This window comes from Lithobates pipiens, unplaced genomic scaffold (assembly GCF_037356315.1).
Source record: "Lithobates pipiens isolate NorthernLeopardFrog02 unplaced genomic scaffold, aLitPip1_a1.2 Scaffold_19, whole genome shotgun sequence".
In the NCBI taxonomy this organism is placed as follows: domain Eukaryota; kingdom Metazoa; phylum Chordata; class Amphibia; order Anura; family Ranidae; genus Lithobates; species Lithobates pipiens.
In genome coordinates this window covers 56,151,558-56,177,492 of record NW_027507764.1, presented here as the reverse complement: position 1 = coordinate 56,177,492, position 25,935 = coordinate 56,151,558, and the positions used below count along the sequence as shown (strand labels likewise).

General features: G+C 43.0%; 1 protein-coding gene across 7 annotated transcripts in view; it reads left to right on the top strand.

Moving 5' to 3' along the window:
* Nucleotides 1-25,935, top strand: part of PPP1R9A (protein phosphatase 1 regulatory subunit 9A) — a 368,034-nt gene that overhangs the window by 191,370 nt on the left and 150,729 nt on the right. For all 7 annotated transcript variants that reach the window (XM_077490762.1, XM_077490767.1, XM_077490765.1 and 4 more), the window contains exon 6: nt 9,692-9,827. In XM_077490762.1, the coding sequence (XP_077346888.1) occupies nt 9,692-9,827 (136 nt within the window). The remainder of the gene's footprint in view (nt 1-9,691; nt 9,828-25,935) is intronic.

Here is a 25,935-nt window from a genome sequence, read left to right as displayed (position 1 = left end):
AACAGGAGACAGAGGCTCCTGTTCATTCATAAACTGAGCAGACAGTTTACTCTGTTCAGTAATCACTCACTGTGTCCAATTACTAGTTCCCCCCACAGCTGGCGGGAGAGGAGGGGAGCTGGTTGCGGGGGGAGATGGGGGGCGGAGAAGGACACAGAGGGGGCGGGGGAGGAGTACACAGAGAAGCTGAGGATGATCATGCGCAGCAGGAGGGACAGCCGCCGCACCGGTCATTCCGGGGAGATCGGGAGGTGCCACCGCAGAAATGTGGGAGTCTCCTGCACCTTCCGGGAGACTTGAGATGTCTGCTGATACCACTCTCCACTGCCCCAACCAACCCCCTCCCTCCAAAAAGTATTGTGAAAAAATAAATAAAAACAAATTCAATTGTAAAAAAATAAATCAATTATTAACTGCTTGCTGACCGCTGCCTGTTTATATACGTCGGCAGAATGGCACGTCTGGGCAAAGTAACGTACCTATACCTCACTGTGAATTTCCTGCCGCGTGCGCTCGCGCGCCTGCTGCTAGCTCCGTGCCCCCGGGACCCACGGATACCTGTGATCGTGTCACGGAGCTGAAGAACGGGGAGATGCCGATGTAAACACAGCATCTCCCCGTTCTGCCTAGTGACAGGACAACGATCGTCTGCTCCCTGTCATCGGGAGCAGCGATCAGTGTCGTGTCACAGCTAGCCCATCCCCCAGACAGTTAGAAACACTCCCCAGGACTCACTTAATAAAATTATAAAATGATATAACTTTTGTGCAAACCAATCAATAAACGCTTATTGCGATTTTTTTTTTATTACCAAAAATAAGTAGAAGAATACGTATCAGCCTAAATGGAGGACATTTTTTTTATATATATATATATTTTTTGGGGATATTTGTTATAGCAAAAAGTAAAAAATAGTGCGTTTTTTTCAAAATTGTCGCTCTTTTTTTGTTTATAGCGCAAAAAATAAAAACCGCAGAGGTGATCAAATACCGCCAAAAGAAAGTTCTATTTGTGTGAAAAAAAGGACGCCAATTTTGTTTGGGTGCAACATCGCATGACCGCGCAATTGTCAGTTAAAGCGTCGCAGTGCCGAATCGCAAAAAGTGCTCTGGTCAGGAAGGGGGTAAATCCTTTTGGGGCTGAAGTGGTTAAAAATAAAAAAACTACTGACACCGTCCCCTGCCCCTCACCCCCTTCTGCAGAAGCACTGTGAAAAAATATTGAAGAAGTCAAAAATATTTTGCCGCGGGAGGTTGCGGGAGCAAAGCGCTGCCTCCCTGAAATTAGTTTTTGCTGGTTGGGATGTCTGGGATGTCTGCCAGTCCAAAACAAATGGTGGTACAAAAGTGCTTAAGGCTGAACTCCAGCCGAATGTTGTTCTAGCTTTGATTAGCTTTGATTAGGCTTGGAGATAAATCCTATTTGTTCCTCCATCTGTTTCCCCATTGGCATTTACCCTCACTTCCTTTCTCAGTAATACCTAAGACATTGCCGTGGATTTCCCATTGGGGATTTAGGGATGGTGGACCCAAGTGTATTCTCCATACAAATATGAGAATGTCCTGCAGAGGGGACAGGAAGTCATAATAGGCTCACGTATGTCCTAGTTGTCACAGCGGCAGGAAGCAGGAATAAATCTGCCCCAGGGGGACACGGTACTAACATTTCAGATTTATCCCTTCCCCACTCCGTCCCAAAGCAAAAATCAGGATGGAGCTCCACATTATCAAGTGCAATGTGATCCAGCATAAAGGTTAGATGCAAGAATTCCATTTTATTATTGATTTATCAGTTTTAAAAAAAAACACGGTTCAGATATAATGATTAACTAAAAACTTTCAGCTATTCTGGCAGATTCCCATTCTAAATTCCTCCAGATTCGGCAGCCATGGATAGATTACATCCTCAAGGATTCAACCACCCTCTCTTATCTTTATTATTTACCTGGACAATTGACTCCCTGAGATTCCCTACCCAGGGCCGGGACAAGGGGTGGGCAGGAGGGGTAGCTGCCCTGGGCACTGTGATACCATGTGAGGTGGAGGGGCACCACGAGGAAATTGGGGAGAGGAAATTTGTGTTGAAAGGGGGAATTTGGGGGGGGGGGCAGGGAGTAAGAATTGTTCTAGGAGGAGGAATTTGGGGAGGTGGGCTAGGAGTGGTGATTTGGGGGGGATTTATGTTATGAAAGGGGATGGGTGAAGGAGATTTGTGCTAGGAGGGAGGATTTGTGCTACAAAGGGTAATATGGGAAGGGGGGAGGGTATTTGTGCTTAGGGCAGACAATTTTTTTTGGGGGGGGGGGGTTACGCTAGTAGGGATATTTGGAGGGGATTTGTGCTGGGGGGGGGGATTTGGAGTGAGGGGAGAGGATTTGTGCTTGGAGGGGAAATTTGAGGGGTAAAGGGGAGAGAGAGGATTTGAGCTGGGGAGGGCAAAGATTTGTGCCAGGAGGGGGGATTTTCAGCAACGGGGTGGATTTGTACTGGAAGGAAGGGGGGATTTATTCTTAGGGGGGAGCATGAAGATTAGTGGGATGTATGCTTAGGGGGGAGCATAAAGATTAATGCTCGACTTTTTTTTTTTGGTGTGGGATTTTTGCTGACACATAATCATACATCTTGGGGGGGGGGGGGGGGCGCAACTTGACATGTTCGCCCTGGGCTCTAGAGGACCTTGTCCCAGCACTGTCCCTACCCTTTCTACCCTTCTTAGGCAGGCCATACATTAGACTTTTTTTTTTCCATTTTGGCAGCGCTAGATTAGTGCGTGCTGCACCGATCGGAAAAAAACCCAACAGAAGTCGATCAATAGAGATTGAAAAAGTCTAGACAGACAGAATGCATTGAGGAAGTGATGTCATTCTGCGGGAGTACTGTGATGTACATTCACCGGACACTTTATTAGGTACACTTTGCTAGTACCGGGTTGGACCCCCTTTTGCCTTAAGAACGGCCTTCATTCTTCATGACGTAGACTCAACAAGGTGTTGGAAACATCCCTCAGAGATTTTGCTCCATAGTGACATGATAGCATCACACAGTTCCTGCAGATTTGTCAGCAGCACATCCGTGATGGGACTCTTCCGTTCCACCACATCCCAAAGGGGCTCTATAGGATGAGATGTGGTGAGTGTGGAGGCCATTGGAGAACAGGGACCTCATTGTCCAGTGGTGATATGATTAGAGCTTTGTGACATGGTGCATTATCCTGCTGGAAGGAGCCATCAGAAGATGGGGACACTGTAGTCATAAAGGGATGGACATGGTCAGCAACAATACTCAGGAAGGTTGTCGCCTTTAAACGATGCTCAATTGGTACTAAGGGGCCCAAAGCTTTCCAAGAAAATATTCCCCCCACACCATCACACCATCAGCAGCCTGAACCATTGATACAAGGCAGGATGGATCCATGCTTTCATGTTTACACCAAATTCTGACCCGACCATCTGAATGTCGCAGCTGAAATTGAGACCCATCAGACCAGGCCACGTTTTTCCAAACTTCTATTGTCCAATTTTGGTGATCCTGTGTGAATTGTAGCCACAGTTACCTGCTCTTAGCCGACAGAAATGGTACCCGGTGAAGTCTTCTGCTACTGTAGCCCATCTGCTTCAAGGTTTGATGTGTTGTGTGTTCAGAGGTGATATTCTGCATACCTTTGATGTAACGAGTTGTTATGTGAGTTACTGTTGCCTTTCTATCATCTCGAACCAGTCTGCCCATTCTCCTTTGACCTCCACACAACAGCCGCTTACTGGATATTTTCTCTTTTTCGGACCATTCTCTGTCAACCCGAGAAATGGTTGTGCATGGAAATCCCAGTAGATCGTCAGTTTTTGAAATACTCAGACCAGCCCATCTGGCACAAACAACAGTGACGCGTTCAAAGTCACTTAAATCCCCTTTTAACCCATTCTGATGCTCAGCTTGAATTTCAGTAAGTCGTCTTCACCACGTCTAGATGCCTAAATGCATCGAGTTGCTGCCATGTTATTGGCTGATTGGCAATTTGCATTACCAAGCAATGAACAGGTGTACCTAATAAAGTGGTTGGTGAGTGTATGTGATGAATTCCTTGTGAATGTTCACATACAGATAAATAAAATACTAGTGTTTTTTATTTATTTATTTATTTTAATACTAGTGTTTTTATACATATATGCTAAGCTCCTTCTTTATGAGATATTTGGAGGCTCTAGGTTGACATTTGGCAGGAGATAAGAGGATTGATGCTGCATAGGACCCATCGAGGTCACAGAGCTCTGGTGAGCAACCAATACATGTGGGTGACACCTAGTGGTGGGAAGACGATTGCGCACAATGTGTGGTTTGAAGTGCTGCATTATTTCCCATGCACGTGAGCACAACCATAAAGGGTTTGGGGATTAAAGAAGTATTACCTTTATTGCACCATAATATTTTTATTTGTTTTTACACGGCCATGAGATAATATTGAATAGGAAAAAAAATTGTGATCAGAAGAGATAAGAGCAAGCAACATCTCCACCAAATGCTTGATTTGACCCAGTTTTTCAAAGGGGTCTAAATATCTGGTGAGCATTTAAACAATTGTCATGGGAGTTACATAAAGAAGAGTTTTGGATAAGAGACTTTCCTTTTTATGGGCAGAGATAATTCCAGCTGCTGTGAAATTTTGTTTTCCTTTCTTTTTTTTGGGGGGGGGGGGGGGGGGGCACATCCTAAAGCACTAATTGTAAAACCAACTGGTGCTGTTCTTCACAATATACAACCTTAAACGATACAATCTGTTAAACAATATTATACAAAAATGTATCCCAAAATCATTGTAGAACCTTATTCTGTGCAATGTTTTGCGAAATATTGTCCCCAAATAACTTCAATGTGCAATCCAATGATGTTGCAGGACCCCCCCCCCCCCCCCCCAATGAAGCCACATTACCCTGTGGCGTAATGCGTAGGGGAGGAGCTGGATGACTTCATGACACTGCACATGAGATAGCGTGGTAACCACACCCTCGGAAAAGCTGATCGTTACTGCTGTGGGATATTACTATTCATGGTGTAAGCCATTGTACACACGGTCGGACATTCCGACAACCAAATCCGTCGGATTTTGTCCAAAACTGTTGCATACACACAGTCGGACAAAGTTGTCAGAAAATCCGATCGTACTTAACGTGATGATGTTGTTTCGTTAGGAAGGGACTACATTCAGGCTAGTAGCCAATAGCTTTGGTCTAGGAATTTGATCTGAGCATGCGTGGCACTTTGTCTGATCAGAATTCTCTACACATGATCAGACAAAGTCCGATCGGATCATGTTGTCGGAAAACTTTATAGCCCAGCTGGAAAACTTGGTCCGTCGAATACTCCGACGTAAACAGTCTGATGGAGCCCACACACTGTCGGATTATCCGACAATACGGTCATATCGGACATTGTCCATCGGAATGTCCGACCGTGTGTACAAGGGCTATCAGTTTGGTGCGCTTTAGCACCTATTGAATGTGAGTGTACATCTGGAGGTTTTTTACTATTAATAAACCATTTTAAAGGCTAAAGCACTGTGTAAGGTGGTTTCTCTGCCTCTATGTATGGCTGAGTGGAGGTATCGATAGGAATGTCCATATGGAGGATCTAAGAAGTGCCTAGGAAATCCTATGATCCAAGAAGGTTCTATGAAGCCAACATTGGGGAACGCAAGCGTTTAGTGACCCTCCTTAACTATATGGTCATACATCCCAGTAAGAATACATCTGGTGGAGGATGTCCATGTCACTCTAATTAATATTGGCACTGGTTTTGCTCTTTAAGCAAGGATGGAAAAGGACCTGGGAGTCCTAGTAGATGGTAGGCTCAGCAATGCCATGCTGCTGCAAGCACAGCAAACAGAATATTGGCATACATTAAAAAGATCAACTCCAGAGATAAAACGATAATTCTTCAGCTCTACAAGACTCTGGTCCGGCTGCACCTGGAGTATGCTGTCCAGTTCTGGGCACCAGTCCTCAGGAAGGATGTACTGGAAATGGAGCGAGTACAAAGAAGGGCTACAAAGCTAATAAAGGGTCTGGAGGATATTAGTTATGAGGAAAGGTTATGAGCACTGAACTTATTCTCTCTGGAGAAGAGAAGCTTGAGAGGGGATATGATTTCAATGTACAAATACCGTACTGGTGACCCCACAATAGGGATAAAACTTTTCCACATAAGGGAATTTAATAAGACTCGTGACGGCCATTCACTAAAATTAAAAGAAAAGCGGTTTAACCTTAAACTGCATAGAGGGTTCTTTACTGTAAGAGCGGTTAGGATGTGGAATTCCCTTCCACAGGCGGTGGTTTCGGGGGGGGGGGGGGGGCATTGATCATTTCAAAAAACTATTAGAAAAGCACCTGAACGACCACAACAACATGTAACCACTTTTTGTGTAAATCCACCACTCAGTGCCAATTTTAATTAGATTGACATTGACATTCTCCACCAGATGTACTCTCACCTGGGATGTATGACCATACAGTCAAGTAGGGTCACTAAATGCTTGTGTCCCCCAATGTGGACTTGATAGAACTTTCTTGGATCATAGGATTTCTTAGGCGCTTCTTAGTGCTTCTATGTGCGCACATTACTTCTCTCCATACCTCCACTCAGTCACATAGAGGAAGAGAAACCACCATACACAGTGCTTTATCCTTTAAAATGATTTATTAATAGTAAAAACCTCCAGATGTACACTTACATTAAATAGGTGCTGAAGGGCACCGAACAGATACACCATGTATAATAATATCCCATAGCAGTAAGGATCAGATTTCCAGAGGGTATATTTATTACTAGGGGTGCAATGGATCAAAAAACTCAGGGATCGGATCATTCCTCGGATCAGAGTCACGGATCAGATAATCTTTTGGATCAGCAAATAATAATTGAATTTGCAAAAAACTGTGAAAATTCCACCACCATATAGTCCCCACTGTAATATCCACAATCTCCCACACTGTAATATACATCTCGCCCACTGTAATATTGGCTGAGTATGACTGGGCACGGCTGGGTATGGCTGGGTATGGCAGAGCATTGGCAGAGTATTTGCAGGGTATGGCAGAGTATTGGCAGGGTATTCCAGAGTATAGCTGGGTATTGGCAGATTATTGGCAGGGTATTGCAGAGTATTGGCAGGGTATTGCAGATTGGTAGGGTATGGCAGAGTATTGGCAGGGTATGGCAGAGTATTGGCAGGGTATGGCAGAGTATTGGCAGAGTATTGGCAGGATATTGGCAGGGTATTGGCAGGGTATTGGCAGAGTATTGGCAGAGTATTGGCAGAGTATTGGCAAGGTATTGGCAGGGTATTACAGAGTATTGGCAGGGTATTGCAGAGTATTGGCTGGGTATTGGCAGAGTATGGAGGGATGGCTGTGACTGAAATTGTCACAGAGCAGTGCTGTGGGCACTGCAGATCCAGCCCACAGCGCTGCTGCCATCCAATCTCTCCCCTCCACTGTACAGATCAGTACACAGAGGGGAGAGAGGAACTGGCATCATAAAATTACGTTGGTTTGTTTACAAGAGATCGCTCCATCACTTGATGGAACGATCGCATTGTAAACGGCCGACAGGTGCACCAAGATGGGCGCCGCTCCGGAGCTAGGCCGAAGCCGTAGCCTTTCCTAAGGCCGAGGCTGCGGATCGCGGTGTGTGCCGATCCGTACAGGGTGACCCGTTCTGATCACGGATCTGTGACGATCCGTTGCACCCCTAGTTACCACTATATCTCGTGAGCAGTGATAACATCCAACCCATCTCCTAGGCGTTACGCCACAGGGTCACATGGCTTCATCAGGGGGATTATCTTGCAACATCATTGGATTGCACATTTAAGTGATTTTGGGACTATTTCTAGAACAATATTGCTCAACACATTGCACAGGATAAGGTTTTATACTGATTTTGGGATACATTTTTGTATAATGTTGTTTAACACATTGTATAGTAGGTTTTATATTGTGAAGTGCAGCACCAGTTAGGTTTAATATTTCGTTGCTCATACATATGAGTGTGTTAGGTGTGTGCAAATCACTATTTAGTAATAATATTTGCAGCTTGCAAGTTTTTTTAACCTCTTTACATTCTAAAGCACTGCTTTGTGAATCGGTATACTGTCTGTACAACCAGGGTGCCCATACATGGATCTGTGCTGAATCCGCCATATTTCAATCCATGTATGCTTGCTTTATTTTTCTCTTCTTTATTCTACTTTTTTACTGTTTCCTAGTTCTGTAGACCATATTTTCTTTTCAACTTGACGGTCACTGAAAATCCTAATATTCTCTTACCCTATGGATCGCTGTTACAGTTTTACGAACCCCCCCATCCTCAATAAGCTATATACCCTGTTTAAATTCTTTTTTTTTTATTTTGAGGTTTATAGGCCACAGTATCTACCACTGTGATTATTTCATGTCTATACTATTTGTCTAACCCAATCTGCTTATACTTTTTTTTTTTTTTTTTTATGAAAACTTTTTTTATTGACAAGAATAATGGGTAACTGAGTTACAGTAAGGGGGTAAACATATTCCCTCTCAGTTGAATTGTACACAGAATCAACATGTACGTACATATGATGCAGTTACCTAGTATTAGGCACATATAATCATTGTTTTTAGTAGAACTTAGAACAAACAAAACAAAAAACCTTAAAACAATAGAAAAATAAGATAAAATAAAGTAAAATAAAATAATATTAGGAATAGGCTCCTTCCTCCAGGCTTGTCTGTAGGCCATTTTACCGCATAAGTTACCATCTGCACAACGTATGCATTGTAGGGGAGGCCTTAATCTCAGGAGGAGATCCTATCATCAGCATTAGGGTCTATCACCGTAACAGTCTATCCATTATTAGTTGAGGGGGAGCAAGGTTGGGGTTGTCTAACTAGTTCAGCCAAATAAGGTCAAATTTTTTGGGAGCATTTTCGGTGTCTGTATGCCAACTGTTCCCTACGGAGGACATATGTGATCCGCTGGGCCTTTGTAGGCCTTTGTAGGCACATTAGTCTCAAGCCAGTAGTGTGCTATGAGTTTCCTGGCCTGGCATAATAGTCTAGTTACCATTATATAGACATCTTTCAGATACATTTCAGCATCAACTGATCCCAGGAGGCACACCAGTGGCATACATGCTATGGGTGTTTGTGCTACATCGGATACCTCCATGTATGCTTGCTCTGTCCAATATCTAGTAAGCTTCGGGCAGTGCCATATCATGTGTATAAAGTCTCCCCTGTGAATGGTATATTTAGGGCATGGGGTGAATTTCTTCTGCCCCATTCATATAGTTGCATTGGTGTACGATAGGACCTATGAAGTATAAACAATTGTGGGAGTTCATGTGATGCTGAGACTGAGACCACCGGAATTGATTCCAGGGCCATGTCCCACTGGTCCCCGTCTGTCTCCCACCAGTGTGTTCTACATTTAAGTAGGGCAGGATTTTGGATTGTGGATACTAAAGTAGAATGGGCTCCAATCTGCTTATACTTGAAGAAATGCTCTGTTGTATTTTGGTTGTACAATTTTTTTTCTAAATCTGCTAATAAACTCTTTTATAAAAGAAAAAAAGTAACAATGTTCACCACTGAATACTGAAACTCAACCTTGTCCCTGAATCATCAGTCATTTTCACAGTTTTATCCATATTTGCACAGGTTCATTATAGGCCGTGAGAAACCGGGACAAATTAGTGAGGTCGCCCAACTAATCAGCCAGACGCTGGAGCAAGAGCGCCGTCAGCGGGAGATGCTGGAACAACACTATGCACAGTATGACGCAGACGATGATGAGGTAATACCGGAGTTCTACTGTTTAAGGGGTTGCTTTCAAGTTACACTATATGGCTAACAGTATATGGACATCCCGTCACATTACTGAGCTTAAGAGTTTTAGTGAAGGGTCCTATTTACACCACATTATAGAGTCCAGGGCGAACATGCCAAGTTGCACCCAACCCCTCCCCCCCTCCAAGATTTTTTGTCAGCAAAAATCCCCCCCCCCAATTTTTTTTTAGCACTAATCTGCATGCTTACCCCTAAGCATAAATTGCACCTCCTCCAAGTACAATTCCACCCCCCAGCTCAAATCCCCCCTCCCAGCTCAAATCCCCCCCCCTTAAATCGTTGCTCTCCCCATATGTCCCAATCACAAATCCCCCCCAAATAAATAATTTCCCCCTCCTAGCACAAGTCCTCTGCCCCCCCCCCCCAAATTCCCCTCTGAGCACAAATCCTCTCCCCCCACTCCAAATCCCCCCCAGCACAAACTTTCCTCCCCCAATCCCCCATCCTAGCTAGCACAAATCCCCACCACCTAAAAAAAAAGTCCCTCCTAGCACACATTCCCCCTAATCACACTTTATAGCACAACCCCTCACCCCCCCAAAAAATGAACTCCTAGCAGAAATCCCCTTCCCCTTCTACCATATTATTATTTTTTTTTTGCACAACCCCCCAAGTTCCCCCTCCTAGCACAAATCCTCTTTCCCATCCCCCTACAAAACACAAATCCTCCCCCAAAATCATCACTTCCCAAATTTCCTCTCCTAGACCTCCTGCCGCCCCCTAAATTTCCCCTTCCAACACAAATCCCCTCCCTCCAATCTCCTTGTGGTGCCCCCAGAAGCTCACATGATACCAAAGTGCCCAGGGCAGCCACCCCTCCTGCCCACCGCTTGTTCCAACACTGTTTTTGATAATTGTACATTACTATCCATGTGGCAATAGTTTGTTTTTCTGTTCAAGCATGACTGCCCCCCTGTGCACCAAGCCAGCTCTATAAAGACATGATTTACTAAAACTGGAGCATGTAAAATCTAGTGCAGCTGTGCATGGTAGCCAACCAGCTTCAGCTTGTTCAATTAAGCTTGGACAAAAAAAAAAAACTGGAAGCTGATTGGTTTATATGCACAGCTGCACCATATTTTGCACGCTCCAGTTTTAGTAAATCAAGTCAACCCCATGGTTTGATGAGTTTGGTGTGATGGAACTTGAGTGTACTGACCTCAGCCTTACTGAAAACCACTGGGGTGAATTGGTACAATGATTGTAAGCCAGGTCTTCTCATCCAACATCAATATCTGGCCTCGCAAATGTTGTTTTGGCTGAATGGGCACAAAACCCAATAGATGCTCCAAAAGCCAAGCATAAATAGAAATAGAGTCCATGGATGTGGGTAGAACACTGGGAGGCTCTATTTAGTTTAGCACATTACAACAGCAAGAAATAGTTGACATAAAGACATGGTTTGATACCTTTGGTTAGAAGGAACTCAAGTGTCCTGCACAGAACCCTGAACTGAACCCCACTGAACACCTTTGGCACGAATTGCAAGACTTTTGTGAGCAAGGTCTTCTCATCCAACATTGGTATCTGACCCCGCAAATGCTCACTCCAAAATCATGTGGGAAGCCTTCCCAGAAGGGTCGGAGGCTGTTATAGCTGTGAAGAGGGGCCAGCTCCATATTAATGCCCATGCTTTTTTGAATGGAATGTCCATCAAGCTCCTATAAGTGTGATGTTAGGTGTCAACAAAGGTTTGCCTATATAATGCACCTAGAGGGTATGGACAGTGGCTAAAGATACTTTTTTACATCAGGGACCCCATCAGAATCCCCCTTTCATCAGGGACCCCATCAGAGTCGCCTCTTACATCAGGGTCTCCCCTTACATCAGGATCCCCATCAGACCCCCCCCCCCCTTTTATCAAGGTCCCCATCAAAGTCCCTTTTTACATCAGGATCCCCATCAGCGTTAAATTAATATTTAAAAATAAATATATAGAGGCGGACCCACCTTTCCTAGCCCTGCTAACCTAATCTAACCAAGACACATCCCACTCCATGACAGTGGTGGCTATCTCATGTGCATTCCCTCCTCTGTACTGAAATGTATCTAGTGCTGGCCACATCTTTGCAGCAGGTATCCATAGACATAATTGGGGCTATACTCCTACACTAGACTTATGGGAGGCACAGTGGTGCAGTGGTTAGCACTCTCACCTAGCAGTAAAAACGGTCGCTGGTTTGAATCCCAACCATGACACTACCTGCCTGGAGTGTGCATGTTGTGTGGGTTTCTTCCAGGTACTCCGGTTTCCTCCCACACTCCAAAGACATGCAGGTAGGTTAATTGGCTTCTGTCCAAAATTGGTCCTAGTATATGAATGGGGACCTTGGATTGTGAGCTCCTTGAGGGTAGGGACTGATGTGAGTGTGCAATGTACAGGGATTGGGACAATTGTAGACACTCACTCAGGTTGAACTGGATGGACTGGTGTCTTTATTCAACCTTACTAACTATGTAGACATTTATGGGTATGACCCCATTCAAATGTATAGGCCGTTACAATGCTGGCATGGCTAGTGCCAAGGAGGATTTTTTTTACCAGAGGATATAAACACTGGAGGCAAGTTAACTCGTGGATAGGGGTTAGGTTTTTTCACCAGTGGAATAATTTTCAGATGTCGGGGAACCCTTAATAAAACAAATTCATTGTTAAGTGAGTCAGATTGCCTTTTTTTTACAGATATCATTGGTGTCATGCCAAGTGTCCTTGGCACTGGAACGGCTGTAGGCACCATTAAAATGGTAGGTCTATCAGCCACAGCTCAAGGAATCCCTAACCACCTCTTGAGGAACCCTAGGTTTCTATGGAACCCTGCTTGAGAATGGTTGGGTCAGGGAGATAGGGAGGGAAGGGCTGAGTTTGTCCTTTAACCTAAGAGACTAAGCCTTGTGTTATCTCTATCTTATGCCGCATTTTTATAGTGTAGACACAAAGAAATTTAGGTCAGGCCACCCGAAATACACCCCAAGGCAGTGTACCCTGAGCGCTGTGAAGTCCTGACTCAAATTTCCCCTGATGAGCCGCCTTTGCTTTCATAAAACAGGCTATTAAATCTCTCGAGCCTGTCACTAATATAAATACAAGTAATAAATATTTCCTGCAGCAGATAATCAAATTACACAGAAGCTGCGGACGGAATTCTAATTAGAAGGAGCTCCGTGTCTTGCACTCCAATCAGAATTCTGTGGCAGGCAGAGTATGGCACAGGGAGCAATCTTCTGCTAGAACGCGCCTCTGCTCGCTGCATACTTTACTTCCATTTATCATCCAAACCTTTAAGGAACTAAATGTTTCTGTAGCGTCTCCAAATCTAACAACTGAACATTATTTTTCTGTTTCTGAAGATGGCCTACAGATTTGTAGACCAGCTAGTCTCCTAACAGACACTCAATAATTATATTCTGTCTCCCTTATTTAAAGTGTTACTAAACCCACAACAGTAAAATCAGTCTGTATATGCAGCATAGCATGCTTGTTATACTCGCTGTGGAACTTCAGGGGTTAATCCTCTGCATTGTGTAAAAAAGGTTGTTTTATCCTGTATGCACAGATCCTCCCCCTCCTGCACTGTCTATCTGGGGAAGGCTCAGTTGTGTATTTTATGCTGGAGAGAACAGTTACTTGTTCTCAGAGCTAGCCAGGTCACATGATATTGACATCACACATGTGGGCGTTTATACAGGCTGTAGTGGAAATCTCCTCCTACCTGAACTCTCAGCACTGGAGAAGCTGTGCAGTTTATCATGTAACTGTGGTATACAGATCATCCAAAAAGATATATAGTGGCAACATTTTAATGTAAAAAGAAGATTTATAAGCTGTGGGCACTGTTGGGGGGGCAGCGGATGAACTATTTTCATATTACTGGGTTTAATAACACTTTAACGTACATGTAAGCCCTAACTAGGTAACCTTTTGTTTGTTGAAGCACTGTGTAATATAAACAAAAAAATAAAAGAACTGTTTGTTACCTCTAGGAAAAGTTCACTTTTTAAAGGAAAGTATGTCAGCTTATTAGTATTAATATTATGGCATTATAGAAATGATTGTTAATTAATATATTCATTAAATAAATCATTATTAACCTCCCTGGCGGTACGATTATTTCGGATTTTAGGTGCTAAAAGCGGTACAATTATTTTGCATGAAAATTTGGCGTTTTATATTGTAGTCCTGCAATTCTTAGGAATAACTCTCTTAAATCTGTCCAAACCAGAGTCTAGCAGACATCCCGGGTATAATAAAGTTAGAAAAATTAAATCATAAATTATAATATAATAAATAATTATAAATAATTGTACCAAATAATAATATAACAATAATAAAAATTATTCAATAATGTAATCAAATCAAAAACACTGAAATTTGCTCAGTTGCAGAATTGTCACTGTCATTACTTTTCAGTATTTGATGACGGATCTCCCCACAAATCGCTATCGCTCAATTCTGCGAGTGATTCCAATTTATTATCGCTGTTTTCTAGCTGGTCTAAAATCATTTTTGATGTAAAGGGACAGTTTTGGTTGCTATGGACAATCTCCAGTTTACAGGCATAAAGAACAGTTTTTATTATATAAAACTGCATGCAGGACACTGGGCAGACCACTAGGGACAAAGGGGAGGTGAAATATTTACATACAGCAATGTAATCTGTAAGATTACATTATACTGTATGTTTACTGTTTGTTTCACTTTTTGAATTTGGCGCCGATCTCCGTGCCCGTGCGTCGCCATGCTCGCAGGGCACGGAGATCGGCGATGTAATTCATCGAGCGAGACACGGCTCGCTCGTACAGCGGGGAGACAACGCTGGATCCGAGGGAGAAGGTAAGTAATCCTCCTCCTGGATCCAGCGATCAAGTCCCGAGTCTGGCTCGGGGATACCGCTTTTGGTATGAAAATTCCACCCCGAGCCAGACTCGGGAATACCGTCAGGGGGGTTAATATAATACCTTATTATATTATAATAAATTATTATAGTGTTGTGTTACGCACACCCCTCTATCTATCCTAATGACCTCAACAAAATAAAAATAAAAAGTATAACATATTTGATACCATTATGATACTTGATTAGTACAAATAATACATATGAAAGTCCGAAATAAATAAAAAAATTAATTTCCACCATAAATCACAAGATAGTGATCCACACAAACCCCGTGGCGTTGATTTACTAAAGTGGCACTCTGCAAGAGCAGTTGCTCCTAGAGCTTGGTAAATAAGCAAAAGCTCTGCTGACTTTCATCAACCAATCATGTGCAAGTAAAAATATATATATATTTTCCTTGCTTGTGATTGGATATTCTTTGCAAAGTGAAGCTTTTACCTCATTTACTAAGCTCTGGAGCAACTGGCCTTGCAGAGTGCAATTGCACTTTGCAAGGTGCACAGTCTATTGGCCTTTAGTAAATCAACCCCTTTATGTGCTAATAATTTCAACATAAATCACATAATAGTTAACCTTACAAAAAACGTTACAATCATGCGTGCTCTTGCCTGTGATCTACTTATAGTACATAAGTGCTTCAACCAACACATTTTTAAGGCTCCATGCACACTTTCCCAAAAAAAAAAAAAAAAAAAAAACTCTGGATGAAAAAACGTTGGTCATAGTTTTTGTAGTGGTGGTTTAGGAGGGTTTAAGAGTGCTTAGCAGCATTAGCATTTTATTAGTTTTTTTGCAGTAAAAGGAAAAAAAAGCTCGAAAAAATAACGTTTAGCAGCGTTAATAAGCATTTCTGCTGGAAAAATGACCCAAGAAACTCTACACATTTTCTTTGCTCCTATACGCTGAAGCTCAAAAAATGCTGATAGCCTAAAGTAGAGTGCATGGACACATAGGGGTTGATTTACTAAAGACAAAAAGACTGCAGTTGTTCCAGAGCTTAGTGAATGAGCAGAAGCTCTGCTGATTTCCACCATCCAATCATGTGCCAGAAATTTTTACATTTTTTTTTTTTCCCCTTGAATGTGATTGGGTACTCTTTGCAAAGTGAAGCCTTACCTCATTTACTAAGGTCTGGAGCTACTGCACTTGCAGAGGACAACTTTGCAAAGTGCACAGTCCATTTGCCTTTACTAAATCAACCATAGGATAACACTATTTAGTTTCTAGGAGCAGAAAAATAAATGCTAATAACAACTTCTAGGAGCTTACCCCCCCCTGGCGGTATTCACAAGTGTGGCTCGGCCTGGATTTTAAGTACCAAAAGCGGTAACCCTGAGCCATACTCGGGACCGCATCGCAGGATCCAGGCAGAGGTTACTTAACTTGTCCCCAGGATCCTGCGATGTCTCCCCGCTGTGTGTGCGAGCCGTCCTCCGCTTAACCCCCCTAGCGGTAATCCCGAGTCTGGCTCGGGGTAGGAATATACTGATAGGAGCGGTAACCCCGAGCCAGACTCGGGATGGCTTCGCTCGATGCAGGGGAGGACACAGGGATCATTACTCACCTTGTCCCCTGGATCCAGCGATGTCCGCCGCGCTGTGCGATCGAGCTGTCCTCCGCTCGATTCACAGTGCCGAATGCCGCCGAGCTCCGTTCCCTGCGACGTTACGGCGCACGGGAGCGGAGAACGGCGGCAAATTCAAAAAAGTTAAAACACACTAAACACACACAGCACTGTAATCTTACAGATTACAGTGCTGTATTAAAAAATACACAACCCCTTTGTCCTTAGTGGTCTGTGCAGTGCCCTGCATGCACTTTTATATTATAAATACTGTTTTTTACTGCCTGGAATTTGGAGATTGTCCATAGCAACCAAAAAGTGTCAATTTTTCAGTGTTTTAGGATTTCATTACATTTTTGGGCGGCACAGTGGTGTAGTGGTTAGCACTCTCACCTAGCAGTAAGAAGGGTCGCTGGTTCAAATCCCAACCACGACACTACCTGCCTGGAGTTTGCATGTTCTCCCTGTGCCTGCGTGGGTTTCCTCTGGGTACTCCAGTTTCCTTCCACCCTCCAAAGACATGCAGGTAGGTTAATTGGCTTCTGTCCAAAATTGGCCCTAGTATATAAATGGGGACCTTGGATTGTGGGCTCCTTGAGGGTAGGGACTGATGTGAGCGTGCAATGTAAAGTGATGGGGACAATTGTAGACACTCAGGTTGAACTGGATGGACTGGTGTCTTTATTCAACCTTACTAACTATGTAACTATTGAATAAATTTTATTATTCTTTATTATATTATAAACTTTATCATACCCGGGATGTCTGCTAGACTCTGGTTTGAACAGATTTAAGAGCGTTATTCCTAAGAATTACAGGACTACAAAATAAAAGCCAGATTTCCGTGCAAAATAATTGTACCGCTTTCAGCACCTAATTCCAGACTGAATCATACCGCCAGGGAGGTTAAAGGGGTTGTAAAGGTAAACGTTTTTTCACCTTAATGCATTCTATGCATTAAGGTGAAAAAACATCTGCCCCCCCCATCCCCCCGTTTTACTTACCTGACCCCTTGAAAGTCCTTGTGCACGCCCCCGACGTCCTCTTCGCCACTCACCCTGGCTGTTGATTGGCTAGAGTGGATGGATTGAAAGTAGCGCAGCCATTGGCTCGTGCTGCTGTCAATCAGATCCAATGATGCGGCGTCCTAGGGGGCGGGGGCGAGTGATACAGTGAGCGGCTATGGCCGCCAGCTGTATCACGGGAGCGCGCCCGCAAGTGCTTCTCACCATGCGAGGGAGCTCGCATGAAGTTGTGGAGTACTTGCAGGAGGGAGCCGAGACAGCCTCCGAGGGACCCCAGAAGACCAGGTTCGGGGCCACTCTGTGCAAAACGAGCTGCACAGTGGAGGTAAGTATAACATGTTTGTTATTTAAAAAAAAAAAAAAAAAATTCCTTTAGTGACCCTTTAATCTATCACGGAGCCAAGCTCCATTCCCTGCGAGCGCTGTGACACACAGGGACGGACAATGGTGCCAAATTCAAGTAAAACACACAATACATATACGGTACACTGTAATCTTACAGATTACATTACTGTATCAATATATTTCACATCCCTTTTGTCCCTAGTGGTCTGTCCAGTGCTCTGCATGCAGTTTTATATTATATATACTGTTCTTTCTGCCTGGAAACTGGAGATTGTCCATAGCAACCAAAACTGCCCCTTTGCATCAAAAGTGGTTTTAGGCCAGCTAGAAAACAGCGATAATAAATTAGAATCACTCGCAGAATTGAGCGATAGCGATTTGTGAGGAAATCCGTCATCAGAGACTGAAAGTAATGACAGCGACAATTCTGCAACTAAGCAAATTTCAGTATTTTTGATTTGATTACATTATTGAATAATATTTTATTATTATTTGTTATAATTATTTATAGTTATTTATTATATTATTATATTATAATTTATTATATTATAATTTATGATTTTGTTTTCCAAACTTTATCATACCCGGGATGTCTACTAGACTCTGGTTTGGAAAGATTTATTGAGTTATTCCTAAGAATTATAGGACTACCATATAAAACACCAAATTTCCATGCAAAAAAATTGTACCGCTTTCAGCCTCAAAAATCTGAAATAATCATACCAGGGAGGTTAAAAAACATTAGTGTGCATGCAGCCTGAACCTATTTAAATATACAGGTCTAAATGCACTTGTTCCAGTAAATGAGGTGTCCCCTCCACAGATTACTACAAATCCTGCTCCGAAGGTAGCAGAGGAACTTCAGGTCCCTTTGAATGCTGATCATGCAACTAACCACTTGTCATAGATGGTACTCGGCAGAAGAGGAAAATCGCTACATAGTGCAATAAATTTAATCAAAGGGCAATTAAAATATTGTAAAATGCACTCACAAGTATAAAAAGAGTCACAAACTCTAATACAGCATATTCACAGCTATATTCCCTATTTTGACCCTGGCTCAGGAGAGACATCACTTCTTCAAGGATAGAAGTCACGCAAGTGACGCAGATGATCCCCACTGGATGCAAGCCATTTAACTAAATAGGGGTGCCCTGCAACTGCCCTACAACCATGTGCAGTGCATGCGGTTGTGGCACTCTGATGGATTCAAAAAGGTTAAAGCGGAGGTCCACCCTAAAGTGGACCTTCCGCTCATTGGAACCCCTTTCCACAGAATCTACCCCCCTTTCCGAAGGTCTCCCGCTGCCTGCTGGGAAACACACGGATCCCAGAGACAACAGGGACCATCCTTATTGCGCGTAGCGCGACTCACGCATGCGCAGTAGGGAACCGGGAAATGAAGCCGAAAGGCTCCACTTCCTGATTCCCATACCCAAGATGGCGGCGGCAGCACCCGAGAGACGATCGAGAGATTGGCTTCTGGTGCCGACATCGCGGGCGCGCTGGGCAGGTAAGTGTCATTATTTTAAAAGTCAGCAGCTGCAGTATTTGTAGCTGCTGGCTTTTAAAAAAAAAATAAACGGCAGACTCCCGGCAGACTCCCGCTTTAAAGCAGGCGGTGAGGAAGCAGTACATTGATTCCTCAGACTGTCAAATGATTTCTGAAAAGTGATCCGAACACATCATTTTGCACAAAAACTTTTGCTCCAAACATTTGAGCTGTCACCAGAACCGGAATAATGAGGAAATCTGCGAGTGGGAACAAATGTCAAAGAAAGAGGGGCCCCTTAATTTTTCACTTATTTCCTGCAATGTCTTTGGGACAGAAAGCCAAACCTATTCTTTCCAATGGGACACAGGTAGCAAAAAAAAAAAAAAAACTAGGAGGTTAAAGTGGTTCTAAAGGCTAAAGGTTTTTTTTTGTTTTGTTTTTTAACCATAATGTATTCTTTGCATTAAGGTGAAAAATATTTTAGGTGTAGCTGTCCCCTCAGCCCCCCCCCCCTAAATATTTACGTAAGCCCGATCTCTGTCCAGCACTGTGCATGAGAGCAGTGGCGCGTCTCTCTCTCTCTCTCCCTCCTCATTGGATGGTGTGAGAGCAGTTATTGGCTCCCACAGCTGTCAATCAAATGAATTGATGAGGGAGCAGGGGGAAGGGCCAAGCCACACTATGTTTGTCAATAGAAGCACACAGTGCTTCTTTGGACAGAACCCGCACCCCCCCCCCCCCCAGAAATTAACTTGCTAGTGGGGGTACTCAAAGGAGGGAGGAGTCAAAAGCACTGACGGGGGTCCCCAGAAAAAGAGAATTTGGACTGCTGTGTGCAAAACCATTGCACGGAGCAGGTAAATATTATATGTTTATTATTTTAGAAAAATATACAGTGAGGCTTTGAATATAACTATAACCACCCAAAACTGAAAAAAAAGTTTTGGCTTTATAATGTACTTTCAGTTTTTATAGGTCTTACAATAACTCCAGTTATTGCTTTGTCATCATGACCATTATTCTCTCCCACCAGCAGCATTCAAGCTATTAAAGTCTAAAAAGGCGCTTTTCAGCCTCACAAATAATTAACACGTATTTATTTGGGCTGTAAGCGTGTGTTCGTTGAGAAACACGGTGTTCCGAGCCCCTCATGTGCTCATTATTGTTGTGGCTGATATGTTCTAAAAAGGATACATTTCATAGCTCTGCCCTCCGGGGATGAAACGTACAGGAGAACAAGATGAACTCAGAGCATTCCTCCATTTTTTTTGTATTTTAGTTATCTTTTTATTGTATCTTTATATATCCTATGTATATCCTATGTATGTTTATTATCCTAGCATTACGTGATATCCATGTTAGCTTCTAGATGCTGCAAAAAAAAGAAGGGAAATAGCTTGAAGCTTTTAGGTAGTTAAATGCATTATGTTCACAATAAATTTGAGATGGGATCCAAAAGTCATGGTTGACTTGAGTCTGTTACGTTTCTGCCTTTTTTTAAAGTGTTATTCACTCCAGGACCCTGCATTCACTATATCTGGTCTCCCACAGTACACAGAACACGGAAAACAATTAATTTAGTAAATATAAACTGCTAAATGACTTTTCTCATCAGCAATATATACAGTGGTGTGAAAAAGTGTTTGCCCCCTTCCTCATTTCCTGTTCCTTTGCATGTTTGTCACACTTAAGTGTTTCGGAACATCAAACCAATTTAAACAATAGTCAAGGACAACACAAGTAAACACAAAATGCAATTTGTAAATGAAGATGTTTATTATTAAAGGTGAAAAAAAATCCAAACCATCATGGCCCTGTGTGAAAAAGTGATTGCCCCCTAAACCTAATAACTGGTTGGGCCACCCTTAGCAGCAACAACTGCAACCAAGCGTTTGCGATAACGTGCAATGAGGCTTTTACAGCGTCCTGGAGGAATTTTGGCCCACTCATCTTTGCAGAATTGTCCTAATTCAGTTACATTAGAGGGTTTTCGAGCATGAACGGCCTTTTTAAGGTCATACCACAACATCTCAATAGGATTCAGGTCAGGACTTTGGCTAGGCCACTCCAAAGTCTTCATTTTGTTTTTCTTCAGCCATTCGGTGGTGGACTTGCTGGTGTGTTTAGGATCATTGTCCTGCTGCAGAACCCAAGTTCGTTTCAGCTTGAGTACACGAACAGATGGTCGGACATTCTCCTTCAGGATCTCTTGGTAGACAGCAGAATTCATAGTTCCTTTTATCACGGCAAGTCTTCCAGGTCCTGAAGCAGCAAAACAGCCCCAGACCATCACACTACCACCACCATATTTTACTGTTGGTATAATGTTCTTTTTATGAAATGCAGTGTTCCTTCTACGCCAGATATACTTGGACACACACCTTCCAAAGAGTTCCACTTTTGTCTCATCGGTCCACAGAATGTTGTCCCAAAAGTCTTGGGGATCATCAAGATGTGTTGTGGAGAAATTGAGACGAGCTTTGATGTTCTTTTTGCTCAGCAGTGGTTTTCTCCTTGGAACTCTGCCATGCAGGCCATTTTTGCCCAGTCTTTTCCTGATGGTGGAGGCATGAACGCTGACCTTAACTGAGGCAAGTGAGGCCTGCAGTTCCTTGGACGTTGTTGTGGGGTCTTTTGTGACCTCTTGGATGAGTCGTCGCTGCGCTCTTGGGGTAATTTTGGGCGGCCGGCCACTCCTGGGAAGGTTCACCACTGTTCCATGTCTTCGCCATTTGTGGATAATGGCTCTCACTGTGGTTCGCTGGATTCCCAAAGCTTTGGAAATGGCTTTATAACCCTTTCCAGACTGATAGATCTCAATTACTTTCTTTCTCAATTGTTCCTGAATTTCTTTGGGTCTCGGCATGATGTGTAGCTTTTAAAGATCTTCTGGTGGACCTTACTGTGTCAAGCAGCTCCTATTTAAGTGATGCCTTGATTGTGAACAGGTGTGGCAATAATCAGGCCTGGGTGTGGCTAGAGAAATTGAACTCAGGTGTGGACAACCACAGTTATAGTATGTTTTAACAAGGGGGGCAATCACTTTTTCACACAGGGCCATGATGGTTTGGATTTTTTTTCACCTTTAATAATAAACACCTTCATTTACAAATTGCATTTTGTGTTTACTTGTGTTGTCCTTGACTATTGTTTAAATTGGTTTGATGTTCCGAAACACTTAAGTGTGACAAACATGCAAAGGAACAGGAAATGAGGAAGGGGGCAAACACTTTTTCACACCACTGTAGCAGTCTTGTGACTTCTATCAGTGTCCAGCCAAGCACTGGTTAAAGCTTGTAGGAGGAGTTTCCATTGTCCTCTGACTGTCCTAGAAGGCTGCATGGCCCCTGACCCTTCTGTCTGGACAGTGCTGATTGGTCCTGTGCTGATCACATGCACTCTCCCAAGAAAAAAACAACAACTCTCTAGCAATACACACCAAACGGAGCATATGCAGAGTTCCCCCAAGGCTCTGTACTATCAGCAGATGGATTGGGGACAGTGGATGAAGGGGAGGATCAGAAAAGACAGGATCAAACAGCCTTTTTACACAATGCAGAGGATTCCCCCTTGAGGATCCACAGTGAGTATAACAAGCATGCTTTACTGCATATACAGTTGTTTACTGTTGTGGGTTTAGTAAAACTTTAAAGCAGGCATGCTCAACCTATGGCCCTTCATCTGTTGCAAAACTACAAGTCCCATGATGTATTGCAAAGCTGACAGTTACAAGCATGACTCCCAATGGCAGAGGCATGATTGGACTTGTAGTTCCACAACAGCTCTGAAGGGTTAAACAGGTACTTCAGGTACGTGACGGACCACCAAAGGGTTAAAACAGCAGACCACCGAAGCCCCCAGTACCATTAAACACCTCAATGAACATGTGATGCAAAAAGTGAGTTCAAAAGATGTCTGCTTTATTGGGTGTATATACAGCTTATATTTGGTTCGGCTTACCAATCAAAAGAGGGAAGGGGGGAGTGGTTAGTAAAGGAATATATTGATAAAAAATATATGATTAAAGAAGTCAGCAATATAGTTTCATAGTTAGTAAGGTTGAATAAAGACACCAGTCCAACCTGAGTGAGTGTCTACAATTGTCCCTATCCCTGTACATTGCACACTCACATCTGTTCCTACCCTCAAGGAGCCCTCAACCCAAGGTCCCCATTCGTATACTAGGGCCAATTTTGAACAGAAGCCAATTAACCTACCTGCATGTCTTTGGAGTGTGGAAGGAAACCGGAGTAAACCCACGCAGGCACAGGGAGAACATGCAAACTCCAGGCAGGTGGAGTCGTGGTTGGGATTCAAACCAGCGACCCTTCTTACTGCTAGGTGAGAGTGCTAACCACTACACCACTGTGCCACCCATACACCACTGTGCCGCTTATATGGTTATAGAGGTCCATGACCCCTGAGACACATTCAGCATGAGGTTACAAGAGTCCACAGACTATGTGGTTATGAGTCATAAGTCATGTATCCTGAGAGCCACAGGTTGAGCACCCATGCTTTAAAGCATATTTCCACTTTCTCAAATTTGAGAAAAGCCCACAATGTGCTGTTATACATTTATATTCACACAGTATATCTAAACCTAAAATAAATAAATAAAATAAAGAATATTTCTTACCTTTTAGATCAGGGTTTCTCAACCATGGTTCAGTGGAACCTTAAGGTTCCTCTACATGTTGCTAGAGCTTCCTTGAGCAATGAGCAGTTTCTGCCTCTCAAATAAGTTCCCACTGACACCATTGATCTTGCTATCTATCTGTAAGGTGGTAAATTCTTCTCAATGTTCCCACTGTAAAGCCGGGTACACACTATTAGTTTTTTTTTTTTTTTGGTTGAATGAAAAGTAACTGTCAGCTACAGTCGGAGCCGCTGTACTAACCACGTGAGGTTAGTGCAGCAGTCTCCCCTGCTGAGCTGTTGTGTTCGGACTTGGGGATGGCTCCCCCCCCCCCCACCAGAACACTGATCAGCAACGTCTACCATTGGCTGAGAGCGCTGGTTGGGAGTCAGTCTGATGCTGGTTTTCCAGCATGCATGTCCAACAGAAGCCGGCTACTGTTGGACAGATTGGCATACACACGGCCGAATCTAGGCTGTTTTTTTTTTTAACCACCCGTTGTCTCCCAACATTTGGCCCGTGTGTATGGGGCTTAAAGAACATTCTTCCCACTGACCATCACACTAATGTATCATGAGCTGTAGAAATAGTCATTTGTAACAGGGGTACCCTGAAAGTTATTTCAAGGGTTCCTCTGTGTTGCAAAGGTTGAGAAAGGCTATTTTAAATGTTTCAAAGGAGAAGATGTCATGGCCAATTCAAAGAATTTCTGGACGGTATTACAGTGTCTTTGTCCCCACACAGACTAAGCTATCCCTCGTTAACATACAATACATGAGGACGGTTTCAAAGTTTGTAGCCCTTTGTTAGGACAGACAGTGTTCAAATCTAGTTTACAGCTGATAATGTAGAACTGTGAACACACTACAAGCATCACTTCACAGCCCCCTCCTAAACATCACAAAGGGACCGGCCACATTTTGATCCACAAAAGGACCCCCATTCTGACAGGGGAGGAGAGAGTGATCTGCTGTTCCTAGTGATTAGGAACAGCGATCTCTCTTCTCCTCCAGTGAGTCCCCTCCCTCCACAGTTAGAAACACCTCCCTAGGGAACACATTTAACCCCCTGATCGCCCCCCTAGTGTTAACCCCTTCCCTGCCAGAGTCATTTATACAGTAATCAGTGCATTTTTATAGTTCTGATCTCTGTATAAATGTCAATGGTCCCAAAAAAGTGTCAAAAGTGTCCGATCTGTCTGTCGCAATGTTGCAGTCCAGCTAAAAACTGCTGATCACCTCCATTACTAGTAAAAAAAAAAAAATTGCCATAAATCTATACCATATTTTGTAAACGCTAGAACTTTTGCGCAAACCAATCAATATATGCTTATTCCAATTTATTAATTTTTTACCAAAAAATATGTAGAAGAATACATATTGGCCTAAACTGATGAAGACATTTGTTTTTCTTATTTTAATAATATAATATTAATAATTTAAAAATATTGTTTTTTTTTTTTTCAAAATTGTCGGTCTTTTTTTTTCAAAACACAGGTAATCAAATATTACCAAGAGAAAACTATATAACTCTATTTGTGGGAAAAAAAGGACGTCAATTTTGTTTGGGTACAACACCGCACAACCGCGCAATTGTCAGTTAAAGCGGCGCAGTGCCGTATTGCAAAAAATGAACCTGGTCATTAAGGGGGAAATCTTCCTGTAAATAAGTGGTTATTACTTATTATTTAAGGGATGAGAGGGCGGCAATGGTTGGGTAAGTTAAGTAAAGAGAAAGAGAATATTTACATTTTTCAGCGGCTTAAAATTCTCTCTTCATCAAGGGTTATTGATATCAATATCTACAGACAGTTGAGTTCAACTCTCTACTGGACTGCAGCTGTACAGAAAAAAATAAATAACAGTCTGGCCCCATTGTAGCAGTCTACATTCACATTACTACTATCAATATCAATCTTCCCATGAGATAATGGGGTTGGTTTACTATGGAAAGTTGCACTTTGCAAGAGAATTTTCCCAAAGCCTAATGAATATGGTGAAATTTAATTTTGCAGAGAATGCCCCATGTGCAAGGAAAATAAACAAAAACATTTTTTGCTTGCACCTGATTAGATGATGGAAGTCAGTACACC